At 43.5% G+C, this 18809-nt stretch overlaps 1 protein-coding gene across 2 annotated transcripts; it reads left to right on the forward strand.

The window, feature by feature from the left end:
* The first annotated feature begins 170 nt into the window (after positions 1-170).
* On the forward strand, positions 171-17693 carry ALKBH3 (alkB homolog 3, alpha-ketoglutarate dependent dioxygenase). 2 transcript variants are annotated; one of them, XM_048949036.1, is made up of 10 exons: positions 171-241; positions 436-548; positions 1391-1425; positions 3336-3383; positions 3960-4063; positions 5579-5667; positions 8856-9065; positions 15544-15642; positions 16007-16058; positions 16168-16259. In XM_048949036.1, the coding sequence occupies exons 1-9, from the start codon at positions 172-174 to the stop codon at positions 16052-16054; spliced, it is 816 nt and encodes a 271-aa protein (XP_048804993.1). In that variant the 5' UTR covers position 171; the 3' UTR covers positions 16055-16058; positions 16168-16259. The 2 variants fall into 2 exon arrangements, with proteins under 2 accessions (XP_048804993.1, XP_048804992.1); XM_048949035.1 differs by lacking the exon at positions 16007-16058 and having other exon boundaries at positions 16168-17693.
* Positions 17694-18809: the final 1116 nt, after the last annotated feature.

Raw genomic sequence — 18809 nt, forward strand, 5'->3', positions numbered from 1 at the left:
CTACTCAGTTACGTCCCCGGCCGGCCCCGCTGCGCCGAGCCGCAGCCCTGCAGGCTCCGCTGCAGCCACCAGAGGGAGACAGGAGCTCGGCCACGCGACTCAGCTCGCCGCCCGGCGGAGGAGCGGCTCGGGGAGGAGCCCGGGGAGGTGTCGGGCCGGGCCGGCGGCGCCATGGCGGAGAGGCGGCGGCAGGCCCGCGTGCAGGGCGCCTGGGCCGGCGGGCCGGCGGGGCGGCTGGCAGGTAAGGCGGGGCGGCGGCTGGGGCTGGCGGGCAGAGCCGGGGGCGGCGGCCGCGCTGGGTGCCGAGCACCGGAGCCGCTCTTCGGCAGGGCTCCCTTCTTCCGGTGCCCAACGGAGGGCTCCGCGAGGAGAAGCGCTGCGCTTTCCGTGCGTTGGAGCGCAGTTTCACGTGATTTGTTTTGCCCTTTGCCGCAGCACCGAAGGCGCCCGAGGCCGGCGGCCGTTCCAGCGCAGGTGGCGGGCAGGCGTGGGGGAGGAGAGATCGGCTCCGCTCTCAGAATCAGTTTGTCTTTGAAAAGCCGTCAGAGGTAAAAGCGAAGCGGTTTCTAGCCAAGCTTTCTGAAACTTTCCACAATAAACCGAAAAACTGCGGGCTTTGAGATTGCGGTCTGACGTGTGAAAACAAATGAGGAGCTGAGCTGAACGTCCGGAGATGTTTACCAAGCAAAGTTTGAAATCGTGTGGCCCATTCGTTTGGCTTCAGTCTAGGCAGAGATATTGCGAAGCCGTTTGGAGGTGCTTTGGGAGGATTCTCTTTCTTCAGGCAGAGCCCTGGCTCCTCCGTAGTGCTGTGTGCTGCTTCTCGCTGTCAGAACCACCTCGTGTCTCAGCACTGAGCTCGGGGAAGAGAAGCATTCATCCCCGGGGCGGCCAGAATGCTCATCTAGGCTGGATTAAACAACTGGCCTTTAAGAACGGCCATCCCACGGTGCCTTTTAAGCCGCTGACTCCTGCGGTCTGATCTGCCTTATGTTGTGCTCCTTCACTGTGGCTGAGATTTGTTTGTTTCTCCTCTCCTCGCTCTGTAGTTTTACTTCTGAATGTAAAGCTAAAATTTACTTCAGAACGTAAGGCTAAAATGTTTTAAATTGTAATTCAGTATTGCAGAGATCCGAATAATTTATTAATGGGTGTCCTTTAAGGGGGCGTTTGGTTGTTAAAATCAGTCTGGAAGGTTGGCTGCATGTGAGGGTTTGGAGGGGAGAGGTTATATTGCAGCTTAGCAGGTGTGCAGTGGTGTTTTTCTCATCGGTGCTACAGTGTTCATCTATGTAGAGTCATCAGAAGTAGCAGTGGGCTTTGTTTGGCTGAGGTGTGTCAGGTATGTGAACGTTTAGTACTCACCCTGTGTTGTCTGATTACCTTTCAGGTGGAACGCAGAGTTCCAGAGGCAGGCGTGATAGAGTGAGTATGCAGCAGACTTAACTGCCCTTCCTGCAGCTTTTCTGCCCTGCTCAACGGGGGGAGTTTGCTAAAAAAGCATTCCTTTTCCACTTATAACATTCATACCTTTGAAAGAAATTTCAGTATGAAATGTGAACCTTTTTGTCCAGAGCTGAGGCAATAGTTAGGAGAATTCATATCTGTCTTAGTAGTTACTGCAGCTTTCATATAGAATGAAACAGTAGGGGATTCTTGAATAAGAACCACTAACACGTCTGCTTTGGTTAACAGTGTACGTTTTCCTAGAAAACTGCCAGGTAAACTATGCTGGAAATGATGTGCTGGTATATAGGTATGTAGCTGGCATGGCAACTCAAGCAGCACTTCCTTTGAAGGTTTAAAAAGTACGTGCTAATGTCATAGTGAAGCTAGATTCTCAAGTGGTGTGGGTCACTTTTCCTTTGTGTAAGAATGGGGATCTTCCCGGAGTAGAACTGATATGAAGTGTGGCAAGGTGTGGTGGTCCATGGTGAAGTTAAAGGCTTTCAAAATTAAATTTGCTTCAGTTTGCCTATCGTGAGAGAATTTTCTTAATGAGCAGTTCCTGTGAGGCAGGCTACAGATCCAGCTGTTCAGATCCAGCATTTATGTGCTGAGGGATCCACTTCAGGTATGGTGCTTGGTGGGTATCCATGCAGAGCAGACAGTTCAGATGAGATGTTCTGCAAAGCCCTCACACTACTGGTGTGGCAGTGAACAGTCCCTTAAGTAGAGCTATTTCTTGAGAGAGGTGTTTCTGTCAAGATTCACAAAACTATTGGTGGAAATAGCAGCTGAGTTCCCCAGAAGCTCTTAGACGTTGTAACAGTTATTCTCATGATTTAACTTTCCATCTTAATATGATGTTACAGCCATATGTTCTTTTGTTTGCTAATAGCAGTAACGCAGCCTCTATGTACTAAGCAAATTCAGTGTGTTAAAACATGCAGAGATGATTCACTGACCTTTGATTTGTTGGTTTTCTTTGTTGGTTGATTTTTTACAAATTAATACACAGGAATCAGAACTGAGATGCTGTTGTCATTAAGACAGTGTGCTGTAGGTAGTATTGTAAGGTTTATGCTCTGATTGTATGTGCAGGACAGAGGAGGTCACAGAATTCTGTTTTTTCAACTTTCTGGAATACAGCACAATGCAAAACAGGTTGTGATGATTGAGAGAGCTGGTCAACTGTTTTGACAGAGGAGCAGTGCTGGACAGTGACTAACTTATGGGATGTTTAGGCAAAAAGGGATATAAAGTATGGAGCTAGATTAGTAGAAAAATGACGTAGTGGCAGAAACAAGCAGCTCATTTGAGAGCAAGTAATACTTCACAGTAGCATCACCTGCAACAGAGGAAAGAACTGCTCTACTCCCTGTTTCAGTGGTTAAAATGTTGTTTCCATACATTTGGTTTGGTTTCTCTGTGTCTTGCAGACAGATGAATGCTTTGCTATTGGCAGGACAATGGTATCTGTCTTCTGATTGGTACCTGTTTATTTTGCATCTACAGTTGAACTCATGCTCTTGATGTAGCCATAACTGTAAGAATAGTGTTCAGACTACAGTCCTGTTGGTGTCTCATTTCCTGGTGGGATCCCTCATTTACTCGCCTCTAGAGCCCTAAAACCGTGTATTGAGCCTGGACAAGAGTGGGAGTGAGGAGCAGGAAGCGGGCACAAACTCATTTGTTTCTGCTGCATCCTTTGCTGCCTCATTCTGATCACCCCTTCAGAACACTTTTACTTCCCTTAGTGACACAAACCTTCTTGCTGTTTTTTGAAGAAGGCTCTCCTAGCACAAGATTACAGCAGTTACAGTCTGTGCTGTTCGGTGTGAGATCTCTTCTTGCTGGCTGGTCTGATGGCTCTTTCTTTTCTATACCCCCAGCAAGCCCGGTGTGTATGAGCTCAGCAAAGGTCCAACCGGTGTTTCTAGGTAAGTGGAGAACACACCTTCAGAAACCTGTTCTGTGCTTGTGTTGAACCGTGGGGTGTTGAGGCAGCTCTGTGCAATCTGGTCCCTGCATAGTTCCGGCTGTAGGAGGCGCGCGTTGCCCTTCTGTGCTCATCTGCTCAGAGCACCTCTGCGAGCAATTTGCTTCTCAAGCAGCAGGCACTCGCGTAGTTCTGAGCAACACCAAAAAGAAGAACGCAGCTCTAACGTCTGCTGCGTAGGACATCCAGTGCTCCTGGACATGGGGAATAAAGGGGAATTACTGTGTGTTGATGGCAGTACCATAATTGGAGATATCTAATTTATCGAGTGTGATAAGAATGCTGTTCTTTGCTCAGCACATGGCTGACTGTGGCTTATCGTCATCATGTTTTGTAGGTTTGAAAAACAATTAGACGTAGTTGGTTAGAGGAAGATCCCGCAGGAGCTCTTGCTGACTTCTCTGTTTGTGTTATAGGCATTCTTACCTTCTTTGGGAATCCTGTAAATTAGAATATTTTATCGAGGCATATATAGAAGCCTTTATTCCTTTGTTTTCTTATACATGTTCTTCCTTAGGATTCATTTGGTTCCTGGCTTCATTGACTCGGAACAGGCAGACTGGATGTTTGAACAACTCCTCCAAGACATACCATGGGGTCAGAGAACTCACACCAGGCAGGGTAAGGTGTGTAGCTTGACTTTTCAGGTCACCTCCATACCATTTCTGCACCAAAATCCACACATTGCCTGTTTTTCATTTATGTATTGCCTTTGCACATTGCCTTCCAGGTCTTCGGTGCATACCTGAGGTGTACTGCTGCTTATTTTTCAGATCTACATCACCATGTTCCTATACACAATTGTATCAGATCTTTTCAAATTGAAGAGAAAGTAAGGGTGCCTTTCTATCTTAAAACCCTAAAGGATTTTCTTTTCTGTGCTGTCTCCAGCTCTTTTTCCTGTTCTTTTTTTTACTTTAAGTCTGTGCTCCATTTCTTCTTACCATCTCCCAGTATGATGTAAAAACTGTGTTCTTTGTGCTCTGTTACCAATTGTACTTTTTTCCACTTTCACTTAAAATCCCAGAAGAGCACATTTATTTTCCCTTGTCTTTGACTTTTGGTGGCATACTCGGTAAGTAAGAGTCTGCTATTCTGGATTTGTTCACTAAGGGGCACTAGTTCTATCTAGATTTCTCTTTCCAATCAGCAATGGATATAAAAGAATATATTGGAGTAGTTACTGAACACGGCTGGAAAATTTCTTCAACATCTGTGTTTATTAGCTGGTAATAAAGGTACTGTTTAATGGAGAATGCCACCTATCAAATATGAGAAATAGCAACCAAGGTAGTCTTTTCAGAAGCTGAAAATACCTGGTGTTTTTATTACACCACGAAATGCATATGCAGTTAACAAAAACGTGACAGCTTGTCCAGCTTTGCTGCTTCCTGCTTCTGTAAAATCCCACTGATGTGGCAGTCCTTTCCACTTCATGCTTTGCTGTGGTTATACATTGCAGCTGAGGTCAGTGTATTGGGTACTGGAACTGGGAGAATCCAAAGCAACCTATGATTATAAATGAAATTTCAGTGTAATTTTACCTTTAATTTCACAGAACCACAGGTTGGCCTGGGTTGGAAAGGACCTCAAGAATCATGAATCTCCAACCCCCCTACCACATGCAGGGCCACCAACCTCCCCATTTAATACCAGACCAGGCTGCCCAGGGCCCCATCCAATCTGGCCTTGAACACCTCCAGGGACGGGGTACCCACAGCCCCTCTTTGGGCAGCTGTTCCAGCACCTCACCACTCTCTCTGTAAAGAACTTCCCTCTTACATCCAACCTAATCCCTCCGTCAACTTAAAACCATTTCTCCTTGTCCTGCTGTTATCTACTATCTAATATGCCCTGTCTGGCATAGGGATGAGAAAATTGATGTGGTTCCAAGATTTTTGCAAGATGATCCCTTTTGCATGGGATCAAAAGTGTAGCACAAGGCCTGCTCTTGAGTAATACTCCTTCTCTTGGGTTCATTATGTAAGGCTCAGGGATTTCTAAGGGGTGACTTTTAAATTTAAGGAGAGTGGATGGTCATTCCTTTTTGATGAAGTTTCTGTGGCAGAATTGCATCTTTCTATTTTCAAGGCCTGTGATACAGCAACTGAGAGGCCTTCCTTTTTCTTTTTTCAGAAGGATCTTTTGAGGAGCCACGGCTTACCTCCTGGTATGGGGAGCTTCCCTACACTTACTCCAGGATAACAATGCAGCCAAACCCACATGTATGTATCTGTGCACAGTTTCCTTTTACTGTTGTCTGCAAAATAAAAACACTGCAGAGACCGAGAGTCAATCAATCTCTTCTGTCTTCTTTTTATCTAGAACATATCAGAATTTCTTTGTGATCAGCCTGTAGTGGAATGTGGACAACTATGTAAAATAAGTGTTATGGGTGGACTGGTTGAGAGAAACATGATAGAGTGACCAAAAGTTGGGAAAAGGGAATAATTTCTCTGGTTTAGTTCAAAGTTTGGGATTTGGGTTGCTATGTAGCTTTGGACAAAACTCCTAACTGCTGTGTGTGATTACGCATCGTAATGTTGAAGACTGTAGCATACATGTAGCATGTAGCGTACTGAGTTTACAGCATATGCAGTCATACTGAGTTTTTTTACTGTAAAGACGTGATAATATCAACTGAATACTGAAATATTTGCATTTAGAAACACTTCAATACAATTCAACACAGCTGAAATGAGAATGTAGGCATGTTGTTGATTCCTGTGTGAATGTTATGAAATTCAGCGCATCGTGTGCTTGCTCAGCAGCTTCAGATGGTTCATAACTTCCCATGCTATTTTGGAATGGTCAGAAACCTTCCAAGTGACAGGTTGACGCTTTGTTCCTGTTCAGTTACTCTCTCTGGCTTCCAGCATGTTGTCCTATCAGCTTATTTCTTGGTATTGCTTTGCTTCACAGCTCCAAGACAGTAGTCTGTTGTGTTCTGAACCATAAATTGTGACTGTTGAAGGCTGTATGGCATGCAAAAAGTGTCCCGAGTCCCAGAACTGCTGTTGGTGGGAACATTTCCCCAGCAAAGCTCAGTTTGAGGGCAGGAAAGTGTTACTTAACAAGATGAGTTATGAAGATTTTGTAGTCTCAGAAATTCCATAATTGGAAGCCTGTGGAATTTGTGGTGGGATAACAGGCATTTTTTTGCTTACTCACTGCGTGTTATTTTAATTGGACTCTTCTAGAAGCAGAATGACTTTAGGGCTTTCAAGTGCATTAACAAAATCATTCTGTTGTATGCTAATGATTTAAATCTAGTTCAGAGTTGCCTGTTGTGGAAGCTGTTGCTGCTTAGAGCTTAGATAGAGCCCATGTGCCCTGAAGTTCAGTGTCTCAGTCTCGTTTATGTGAAGCTGAGAATTAGCACTCAGTGGAACACTGATTAGTTTTTCTTATCCCGGAGATGCAAAGACCAAATAAGTCATACATGCTGACCTAGTCTTTGATCCCTGAATCATTCTCCTTTTTACTGTGAAAAGGAAAGTGACCTGCACCAGCAAATTTACTTAAGTGGCAACCAGCCCTGCCACTGTCTGGAAACTGCCCATGGGAACAGCCATAGACAGATATGTGGGTAGACTGCATTTTGTCACTCTGATGTCTTATTCAGCTTTGTAGGTGCAAGTTCCTGCAGCCTGAAGAAGCTGTGGGTGGTGTACATAGCACTGCCCTTACCTGTGGAATAGCATTTATGGCACAGAAATATCCTGAGTAAAATCAAATGTAATTTGATATGCAGCTTGGCCAAAGCCAGTTACGTGCCTTGATCTTCTGGTCCATAGGAGTAATTAGTTTTGTGACCCTCCTTTTTTGTTTGGTAAGAATGAGTGTGATGGCAGCACTGCTAAGTATGATGCAGTGCTAGTGCTTAAGTGAATTTTGGTATTTGGGGAACAATTCTTTATAAGCAGAGATGTAGTTAGAGAAGCAGTAATGTTTCATAATAGCATGACTTCCACAGCTGCTGGTTTATAGTGAAGTTTCCACTTAACTGTAAAATTGACTATATAACATTTTCACCCATACCACTTTTGTGGTAGGAATTGAAGGAACCCGGTGCAGTGGGTCACTAAAAAGTGCTTTCAATAATTCTCATTGCTTTCTTCTGTCATTGCACTGCATGTTCACCACATACTGCAGTACTTGAGATCCAGTGGATTTCCTTCAGGCAACCCAACTAAGTACAAGCTGTAGCATTTTTGACATCTGCTACTGATTTCCCTATGTCTCATAGCTACAAGCCATGTTCAAGTATAGTTAATTATTCATAGGATGCTTAGTCACTGTAGGGGTGACTTAGCTAGAAAAACCCCAAACAGAAAGATGACATGTTGAAGGTTCCTGCAGTGTAGCCAATAGGTTAAAAACCCCCAAATGTGGGGGAGCATGGAAGGAAGGGGGTTCATACCTGCTTATTTGAGGTTAGTACTGGGAATTAATTCTTGTTGCCTGTTCTTCTTCCTTCCAGTGTTCACTCAGAGGTTTGGAGTCAGTTCTTTGTCCTCTCTTGATCTGCTTATGTAATGGGCAAAGATTCTGGCCTACATTGCTTTAAGCCTTTTTTTTCTTTTAGCTTATATCGTGCTTAAAAGCACTCTGACAGATGAAAGCCATGATGTAAGTTTGTAACATTGAGTAATGATTCACTGGGCTGAGTTGTAATGGAATGTGCATAGCTGCCATAGGCTATGGACACAGTAAGATATCAGCAAAGGAAAGGCTGGAATTCAGGGCCCGTGATACTCTTTTTGTGAACCACTGAAAAGTTACAGTGCTGAAGTCAAAACCCCAAGAGAAGATGAGCTGGGCTCAGCAAGCAGTGCCAATAGACCTGGAACAGAAGGCTGTGCTGTGCCAGTGTTTGGCCAACTGTTGTCTCTGGATCCGTGTCAGCTGCAGGGAGCTGAGTGTCATTTAGTCACCAAGTCCAACTTTTTTCTAGCAGTGCTTAAGTCAGTCAGATGCTGTCAGACCCATATGGTAAACTGTTCTGGCTTGGACAGAAAATTTGAAAAGAGAGGTATGAATGGGAGAAGTTGTATAGCTTTTGTTTTAGTTCAGAGCTGTTACTGTTTGCTTATGGTCAGATCAAACAGGTTTTACTCTGTTGACTTTCTCACCTTTCAGTTAATTGAGGCGGCTGCCAACATCAGTGTGAAAAGCAGACTGGCTTCATATTTTTGGTTTAGTATTGAGCCATAGGGTAACATAAGCATGTTTTGCAGAAAGCTTTGCTAAAATTTCAGTGAGGTTTGTGCAGAGGTATTTGTTCAGCTTCAAATTTATTGTGGTGAAAGTGCAGTGTGTTTTGTTTCTTATCCAAGAGTAGTTTTCCTCTCGTGTCTAATGCTGGCCTGCTTTCGTTGCATTTATCTTACTTCCCCTGTGCCGATTGCAGTGGCATCCTGTGCTGACCACGCTAAAGGAGCACATAGAGGAGTTCACTGGCCATACCTTCAACTCCCTTCTCTGCAACCTGTACCGAAATGAGAAGGATAGTGTGGACTGGCACAGTGATGATGAGCCATCACTGGGAAAAAATCCCGTCATTGCCTCACTCAGCTTTGGTGCCACCCGGATCTTTGAGATGAGGAAGAAACCCTCCCCTGTGAGTACACTCAACAGTGTCATTTCTTCAGTGCTTTCCCTCTGTTTATATAATTTAATAACTAGAAACGTTTAGTGGAAGTTCTGTGGAGTAAGTATAGGAAGCAAAAAGTCCATCGCGTGGAACGTGACAATTTCAAGGTGGGAATGGAATGGCTCTGAAATAATGCACAGCAGTGTAATTGCAGCCTGGGTATTGCTTTGCCATAAGCAGGTCCTTTCCCTTTCCTTGTCATCAGTAATGTTAGAAGGGTGCTTTCACTGTGTAAATGAACCATAGATTTGATACCATTTTGTTAAACTCCTGTAAGCGTTGTGTAATTCATAGTATGCGTGGGATGCAGAGTAGCTCTGACTGCTCTTGTAAGTAAAAATCCCCTTTGCATTGTTTGCATTCTGACTTGTGTATGTTCAGATTGAGAGAGAACAGCAGGAAGGAACTGCTCATTTCTTTCCCCTAAGATACCAAACTCTGGTATCACACTTCACAGAATAAACAGGGATCATTACTTGGATGGGAAGCATGTGTGGAACATCCTCTCGGGGGTTAGTTGCTGATTCTGTAAGGAATACTTTTTCTAGATGAAATGCTTTGTTACAGGCCAGCTTCACACACTAGTTCTGCAATGCGTGTTGATTGAAGTAAAGGAATCACACATTCCTTTGTTGAGAACCCAAGCCTTACTTTAGGGTATCTTGCTTCAGATGTCTTTTTTGTGTGTCTTCTTTTATGCAGCAGTATGCTTGCATTGAGCTTTGGTTAGAGTAATTATTATTTTTTAAATATATGTGTACATAGTCTGGGAAGCACTTTGGATCTTAGGGAAGAAGTTTGCTCTTATGTCATTATTAATTCTGAATAAACTAGTTCAGAAAGCAGAGGTGGAGATGATCAACGTGTAAGAAAACTGTGCGCTGAGGTACTGAAATCTGCCTCTCGTGGGTCACCCAGCTGAGCAGAATGGATCACAATTTCAATTGGAAAACTAAATAACTTGTGTTTTTCACCAGTTCTCCAGTTTGTAGATCCCGTATTGTGTGAAAGGAGTTTAATCCAGTGGTCCTTGAGCAGGAGATCACATGACCAGTGCGTTGTATCACTGGGCATAGCATGAGGAAGTGTCTTGGATGCTGTGATGTTAACAAAATGTCAGCTGGCAAGTTCATTCTTCTGGGAAGCTGTAAATAGTGCTTGAGTTCGTTTCTAGATTGCATGTGTTCCCTTTCAATGGATCAGAATCTAAGCCACCTAGGTTTCAGTATAAACTCTGCAATTTATGCTTAAAAACTAGGCACAGTTCTTAGGCGAGATGTCTATTGTTTCATTTTCTTTTTGTTCAAAAGACATCCACTATGAGTAAAGGGGGAATTCAATCTATCCCAGTCTTAATTGACCAGCTTCTTTGGTCTGTAATAGATAGCTTCTTCCTTTCTTTTTCCTGAGCTGGATCATTTTCCATACATGTACTCATCAGGTCTCCTCATTTTTTTTTTCTTTAGTGTCTCTGATCTGCTCTTTCTGGCTAGCTCACTCTTGTTATATCTGAAGTATTCCTTTTGCAATTGTGACATACCTGTTTCTGAAGTAAGATGCCCACATGCAGAGTGATGTTTGAACACGCTGCTATTAGCTGTATATCCTGTGCCTAAGGGAATTTGTACTTACATTATATGTCATGTTACGTATTCTTTGTGCGTTCCAAAAGCCTGCAATTTTCTGAGCATCCTATGGCACGAGGTGCTCTGCCAAGTAGGAGTTACTAGAGTCTCTGATAGAAATTACCACCTTTCAGGCTGTACCAGCAAAGAAGTAATTTTTGTGCTCTATTGTAATGTAGCACTCTCACTTTTAAGTAAGAGAAAGTTAAAGTTGACTGCAGACAATTGAAGTTTGATCATTGCTTCGTTCAAAAGCAAATTATATCAGTAGGGATGTAGTCTAAGGAAGGGTGAATCTGCACTAGCAGTCAATGCAGGCATTTCAGGCTCCTATCTGGCTTGAAATCTGCCATTAGTTGTGCATCAGGTTTTCTGGAGGCAGTCTCCTCTTGGGAGGCAAAGAGGAAGTAATTCCTTTTCCTCCCCACGTTAAAACTCTTTGAGACCAGCATTCTAGTAATGTTGACCTTAGCATTTCAAAGGCCATTTCTCTTTGTTCAGGTAAGTGCTTTTAAGTATTCTGAGATGGAAGACATAATGAAAATACAGGGTGAGAAGTACTGTGGTAGAATCTCGCTGTGGTAAATGATGCTGGAAAAAGAGTAAAAGCAATTCCCTGTTGTGTGATTGTGTACTGGGTACAAAACAGCATGTACCAGAAGTCAGTAACACCTTGTACTGCCATTGGGGAACAACAGAGCAGGGCCTTTGCAGACTTTGCTTTGTATTAGGGTGCATCTGTACAAGCATATTTCCTCCTGAAACATCGATGGACTTATTAGAGAATAAAAACCTATTTCCCTAAATCACCTATGGAGAAGACAAGTCACGTTGGTGTCTGTTTGAGTTGGTTGTTTTGCATTTGCTGTTATTGCGTGTTTGTGTGAGATTTTTACATGTGCACCGGAGAGATTTGATGGAGTTTACGTAGGCCACTCTGAAGCTGCCACAAAAGGAAATCTTTATGTCCTTTGAGGTGGGGTGGAAGGAAAGGGGGAAGCTATTTAGCTTCAGGTGTTATTATTTTCTATTCGAAAATGATTCCAGAGTAAGCTTAAGGAAAGGTCCAGTCCTCTGTTTTTTTCCTTTTTGGTGCCTGCTGTACTGGATGAATAAGTGCTCACCATGTAATAGGTGGGGAAGGAGTGCAGGGAGGCATGCAGAGCCTGCCTGTATCCGCATCGCCTCCCCTCTGAGTAAGCAGAAGATAATTCCTACTCAGATTTCAGCCCAGCACATGTAGAAGGAGAAAAGCCTCATCTGTTTCTTGGAAGCAAATGTCTTACTAGAGTCGCTACAGGGACTTTTCATGGAAATTCACACGATGCCAGACACTGTTTGTCTTTACCCACTGGAGTTTTTTAAGCGTTGTTTCTCTAAAATACAGCCCTTTCTGTTCGTTTGGACCGCTTCACTGTTGCTCATCACTTCTCAATTCAGGCAGTGCCAGGGTACCTGATGGGGTCCTTGTGGGAACCATGAGAGGTTTCAGCCAAAGGGCACCACGTGATGCTCCAGGAGCCCCCTGTGCCCACATCTGAGGGCACAGAGGCCTGGGCTAAGTCACTGCCAGCTATGAGCCTTGGTAACCATGGCAACTGGGGGGTGCTGGGTACTGCAGGGAGTTCTGTGCATGTTAGGTAACAGTGTTGGTGGCATTCTGAGATCCTGCCTTCACGTGGGTCTGTCCTTCACGTGAAACGCTAAGATAAGGTCCTGCTGCCCTTGTGTATCTGTTCTAGTGGAAGTCAGCTACTTCAGCAAACAGCAGAAAAATAAGCTTTGGTGTCCTTGCAGCCATTGAAGACTGACATGGCAGTGCATGGAGCACAGTAGAAACCAAGGCTTGGATTAGGATGAGTGGATTAGCAGGAAGGAGACTTGTGGGCAACAGCAGCTGTAGAGGAGGTTCCTTTCTCTGCTGGTATTGGCAGGGCTTGAGCAGCTATAGACAAGCAGAGAGGAAGAGGCAATTAACTTCAGGCTGCCGCAATTGCAGAAAGCGAGGTCAGCAGCAGGAGTTTAAAGATAGTCCTGTGTAGGAGGGCAGGGGGATTACATGAGGAAACAGCAATAGCACTGATACTCTTTCTCATTGAATGCACAAAAGAGCTGCATTGAGGACGTCAGCAAGGTGGTGAGAATAAACAGGCAAAAATGCAAAATGATTGATGCATAGAGCGCTCTGAAAGTAATGCTTTCTGTTTGTTTCTGTGGAAACTACAACAGATACAAAAAGCATAACAACGCTATTTGATAGAGTAAAATCTCAGCTACAAAACACTGTTTTTCAAGAGTCACCACCGTTAGCTGTGCATTTTCACCAGCAGTGAGCAATGAACACTTGTAATGGTCTGCAGTAGCAGAGGTGGCCCACTGTCAGTACTGCTGAAATGCACCACGCGCTGCCTCACTGTGCTCGCATCCACTGTTTGGTCTCCAGAAATGTTCAGGAATCATCAGTGAGTGCCTATGGGTGCCATGTTTTCCACAAGGAGAAATTCAGTGGCACACCTTTGCTTCGTACACACTTTCAAGTCCAACGTCATTCTGTCAGAGTGCCCCTCTGCTGCCATCTGTCACACGGCACCAAATGTAATGGGATATTGGTGGGAAGGTTCAACCTCTGCTGCAATCTGCCTCTGAACATCATGGGCCAACATAATAATATGGGAGGCATTACTTTTGGAGCAGCCCTCACAGATGAGCCCTGTTTGTTGTGGAGATACAAATGGAGCTTCCACAATTGGTGGTAGAGAAGGAAACTGGAAAAGAGGGATGGGAATCTGAAATATGAAAGATTTGAAGTTTGTAAGGATAATTATCATGCTCAAGATAATAGGAAAAGCAGAAGTCCAGAAGCCAGCACTCTGGCTTCCAGATCTTTTCTCTATCTTTCCTTTTTGATTTTGTAATTGCTGCTTTTACATACTGGTTTTTCTAAGCCAAAAGAATGTTTTCTCCTGAATCTTAAAAGATTAATTTTAATTATGATCAGCAGACAAGAGACGTTAAAAATAAGTCCACTGTTGTCCTTTGAAATGGTGCAATCCTGTGAAATGAAAAAGAAGCCATGCAGTGATATTTCACTGCTTTTCATCAGCAGTCATGTTTATGAAATCTGTTCTTGAAATTCTTTCCTTGTTTCCCTAGATGTTTAAGAAAAAAAATAAATGGCATTGTGCAGTATTTCTAATAGAGTGAGATAAATGCCTAATAATTCCAGAAGCTCGGCAATATATTTTGCAAATGGACGTTGTCCTTCTGAAAAAGAAAATACTACAAGTGGTTCTCAGTGCCCTCAGCACTCCCTGATGTTGGAGGTTTAATGAGCGTAACTAACTGCTGGAATAGCCTCAGGCCTGCGGGTATCACCAAGAGAGGCACAAACATGGAGCTGCCAGCCAGCGCTGCCCCTTGCACCAGCAGTAGTGAATGAATAACCACGTTCTGTCACACTGAGCCCAACTTCCAGTCCTAGGCATGAACAAGAAGTTGCAAAATCAGTTATGTCAGATGATGCTTTTTGTTACTGGGATTTGAGTTTACCTCAATCAAGGTTTTTTTGCATGAAGAAAAAACTGATTTGGCGATCTGTTTGGAAAAAAAAACCTGTGTTTCTGCTTCCAGAGATGCAGTAGTGTACAAATTTTCCCCTCCCTCTCCCTGTATTTTGAAAGCAATTTTCTATCTGAAACCTCTGAATTCCTCATTTCAGAGAGTTGCTTTCCACTCTTCCTAAGCAGCTTTCTAAATTGGCAGCAGACATCTTCAGTGTGCCAACTGTGTACTTAGATTCTGTACTGGGGGAAAAATGGTGTTTTTCCTACTCAGTACTTCAATGCAGATGAGTAATTAAAGTGCCATGGGTAAGTAGGCAAGATGCTGAATAGAAGTTGCTTAAGGTTTGTAGCAGATTTTTGCAACTGTTGAAGGCTAACACCAGAAAATATTAGAAGAGTACATGGAGTGTTGTACCTGCCCATGTGGCATGGGAGACAGTTGGTGCCAGGCACAGTGTGGTTTCGTGAGGGGGTAACTGTGGTGATTGACCAAGACAAGTATGTTAGTGTAATTGGCTTCCCTGAGCCATGTGCCAATGGCCCTGTGTTGGTCTGATGCAAAATTGGAGATGAGGAGTTCCTGTTCTGAATGATGTCATGTGTGTCAGGCCAGGGCTGTGGTGCAGCTTCATTTAGTTGAAGTGTTCATCCTTTAAAACTCTCATATGTCATCTGGGAGCTCAGCAGAAGTCTTGCAATTGATGGATGTCTTCTAGTTTAGCAATCTGATTTGCTTAATGATAATGAAGTTTTAAGGAACTTGTTTTACAAACTACTACAGGAAAAAGATTTTTTTAATGGGAAAGAACTCTTCATGTAGCAGATAGCACTGTACCAGCAAATGTCTGGAATCAGAAACGGGACCAATTCAGAATAAAAGGAGATTGTTCATTTTTGATGAAGTACTTAACCATTGGCATTGCCATTATGGTTGCAGAATGTTTCCACACAGAACTGTTTAATTTGTGTGGATGTCTCCAAAAGAGTCACAGCCAGGATTCTGCACTGGATGTAGGAAGCAGTTGTTGAACTGTGTTGTACAGACAGTGAGATGTAATATGGCTTTCTTTCATCCTTAAAATGCTCAGCTCCTGAACTCTCTATGAAATATGGTTGCTGAGAAGTTTAGTTAGACTTCCTGATCCTGCAGAAGCTTCCTTTCTTCCTCCCATGTCCCTGTTTTTTAAGCTCTGCTACAGAGGTCTGGTTTTCTGCCAAATGCACTCATCTACTTCAGTGTGCACTGTTTCTTTTTAGGAAGAGAATGGAGGCTATACTTATGTAGAGAGACTAAGAATCCCGCTTGATCATGGGACTCTGCTGATGATGGAAGGAGCTACCCAGGAGGACTGGCAGGTAAGAATTCGTTGGCACTGCTTATTGCGCTTTACTCCCAGTGCAGTTCTCTAAATATGTGCAAGGCATTCCTGTAAAGATGTGGAATACATGTTTTCTACTGGAACAGATATTTCAGTATGTGCTAATATTATTTCAGAATTTCAGAGTACCCCCCAGAAAAAGTTATGGGTTTTTATTCAGCTGCTAAGTGATAATAAGAACTGTCTCACCATGTAGGTGTTCATTGCAGGTCTTCAGTGAAAGTTACAGCCTGCAGATGAAAGAGTACAATCAGTTTAGGAATTTAGAATACATAAAAAAGAATGGCAGTTTAGTTTAACAACCCACAGTAATCTGCAGAGACCTTTTTTTTTTTCCCCAGTGGCTCAGTAGTCAGAATGTGGATATCTTGTCTTACTGGAATGTTTAGAAAGGTAAATAAAGAGCCATCACAGAATATTAGAATTCTTTACGTTGATTACCTGTATTTTAGATGCACAAGCTCATGGATGTTTGTTTGTTTTTCCATAATGCTGCTCACAGCATCGAGTACCTAAGGAGTACCATTCCAGAGACGCACGTATAAACTTGACTTTTAGGATCATTTATCCGGAACCTGATGGAGTTTGGAAGTGAAGAGGCACTTGGGGCATTGTTGAATGTGAACCGCAGGAGATCAAGAGCCTCAGATTCAAAAGAAGCCTACAGGAAGGAGTTCTGAGAAATGACTGATGGGGAAGAGAACTGATGTCACAAAGATCTTTGACAGTCAGAAGTTACGTGTTATGCAAGCTGTGCTGTTTTGTTTTCAGAAGTGGTGTGCTTTCGGGTGATATTAAATCATACACTTGGTTTGCAAAAGGATAACTATCCTTAACATGGAAGCTCTGAGAGGTACTGACCAGAGCAGTCAGCAGCTCAGAATTGGCTCTAGATTGCTGTACCAGAGTTTGCCTGGCCTACCTGTTGTTAGGAACCAGTAAGCTGGTGATTGCTTACCTCAATGTTAAGCCAGGTACCCTGTGTGCCTGGTTCTTGCTGCAGCTGAATGGAACCCGCTGTACTGACCTAGAACATTGGTTTGGTGTGTCTTCATGTTCTGTTTCAAGTAGGATCCAAGCATGAGTAAATACTCCATGCTGTGTAACATGTTAGAAAACCTCTTAATGCAAGAGTAAGTTGGTGTTGGAAAGATGTCTGTCTTCTCTTAGTCAGCATTTTCTGTACTTTAAGTTTGTTACTTGACAAGTGTGGTCAGATTGTCAATATTCAGTTATGCCCAAATGTTAAGGTGTCGATGACCTACAGGACAGGCTGTTGAGCTCTTTAATTCCCTGTGTATCAGCCACATTTGTTAACAGCTTCTTTATCTAAATTACCAAACAGCTTTAGACATAGCTTATTCTTCTAAAAGGAATTAAAGTTGTTAGAAAACCTTCTTTGTTATCTAATAATGTCTCCTCTTTCATCCCAGTTCATACAGAAATATGTTTTTAGAAATATATTTTCAATTTGATGCTAATTCCTTCAATTTGAACCTAAGTTCTCGGCTCTGTGATGCACCTCCTGAGAACGAGCATTGAAGCAGGCAGCCGTTTCCTTTAATGTTTATTTTGTTCAGGTAACTGATATTTTGTTTATTACCCCATGTGCATGCCCCGTTTTGGCAGTTCTTACAGAGAGTGTTTTCCCTTAACCAAGGAGCTCTGCAGACTTCTCCAGGTATTCTGACAAGGTAACATTTCAGCATCTGTCAGCTCAGACAAGCTACCTTTGTTCACACTGTGTTACCTGTAGTCATGCTGCTAGAACGAGTGGGGACTACTGGGAACCTTTAAATCCCCAAACTTCAGCCTATGGAAATGGCAACTGGTTTGAATTCAATGAAGCCCTGGTGCGTGACTGATGGCAGGGCTGTGCTGAGGAAAAACAGTTTTTTGCTTACTTTCTCAGCTTCAGTTTATGATGTTGGCAAATTGTGGTTTAGTTTATTTGCTCTGAGCCTTGAGAAGACAAAGGTTTACCCCAAAATAAAACAATTTACAAGAGAATTGCTGTATTCCATATTTCTCTCCTGGGGTGATGTCGTTTTATTGCTGCTGTCTCCTCTGTGCTGCTCTCTTTCCACACCAGTGGCAGTGGGGAGAAGGCGTGTGGCGTCCTTCCTCCCCTGTCCTGCAAGGGGAACAGTTGGCATAGAGGTCAGGTTTCTTCACGCCAGATGGGGTGTTGGGTGTTGTGGGTCCTTCCTTCCTCCCCCCCACCTCCTCCCAAAATGTCCCCTAGCCAGGTGGCAGCAGATTGCAGCCTCCTGCCTGCCGGAACAGCAGGAAATGGCTTAAAGCAGAGGAGATTTCAGCCCACATCTCCTCAGGAGGTCTTTCTGCAGGGACATTTTCTTTGTAGAGATTTGTTCCTTAATGCTGCGAGCACTCTTGTGGTTCTCAAAGTGAACGTGTGCAGAAGTAGCATTTAAAAGATTCCTGCTCCTGGTGTTGTTTTGTGATACCAAAAGGCTTGATTTTTCATGGGAAATCAGCCAGCCTGCAAATTTCAGGTGGTACATCTGGGTGTTTCTGCCATTGGAATCAAGTGCACAGCGTGATGTTCGTTTAAGATGGTAAATGTGTAGAGTGTCCAACTTATAGCTGGAGGAAATTTTTCCCTCGTTATGTGGATTTGAAAGCAGTGCCTCTAAAAGCACTATCCAGAGGTTTATTTTCCAGTCACGAGGCTTTACTTCCTTCCTAGAATTGTTTTGACAGTACGGCATTCCCAGCCAAAAGCTTATTGAAAAAGTTTTAAACTCAGAATTCGTGGCAGTAATTTAAAGTAGAATGTATTGCAGGGCTGTTGGGTTTATCCAAAACCGAATGTTTTTACGTACACAAAGGATTCAGAGAGGGGATTTTTCCTGGGCAGTTTTGTTTTTGCTGTTCTCCCCAGAATCCACCAGCAGTGGAGCAGATGTTAGGAGCCGCTTTGCCTACAGAGCACTCTTGGATTTTGTTTTCCTTATTTCCCCGTATTCTTGCCATCTCTCCCAAACTGCCTTTCGTAGCCATTTGCTGTCCCAGTCCCACTACTACGTTATTTGTTCATGTTTATCTCTGGTTGTTTCTCATACGCTCCCTGCAGCAGGTGTGTGATGCAGCAGGTATCAACTGCGCTTCTACTTTTTTCCT

Source organism: Lagopus muta, chromosome 6 (assembly GCF_023343835.1).
Source record: "Lagopus muta isolate bLagMut1 chromosome 6, bLagMut1 primary, whole genome shotgun sequence".
NCBI classification, from domain to species: domain Eukaryota; kingdom Metazoa; phylum Chordata; class Aves; order Galliformes; family Phasianidae; genus Lagopus; species Lagopus muta.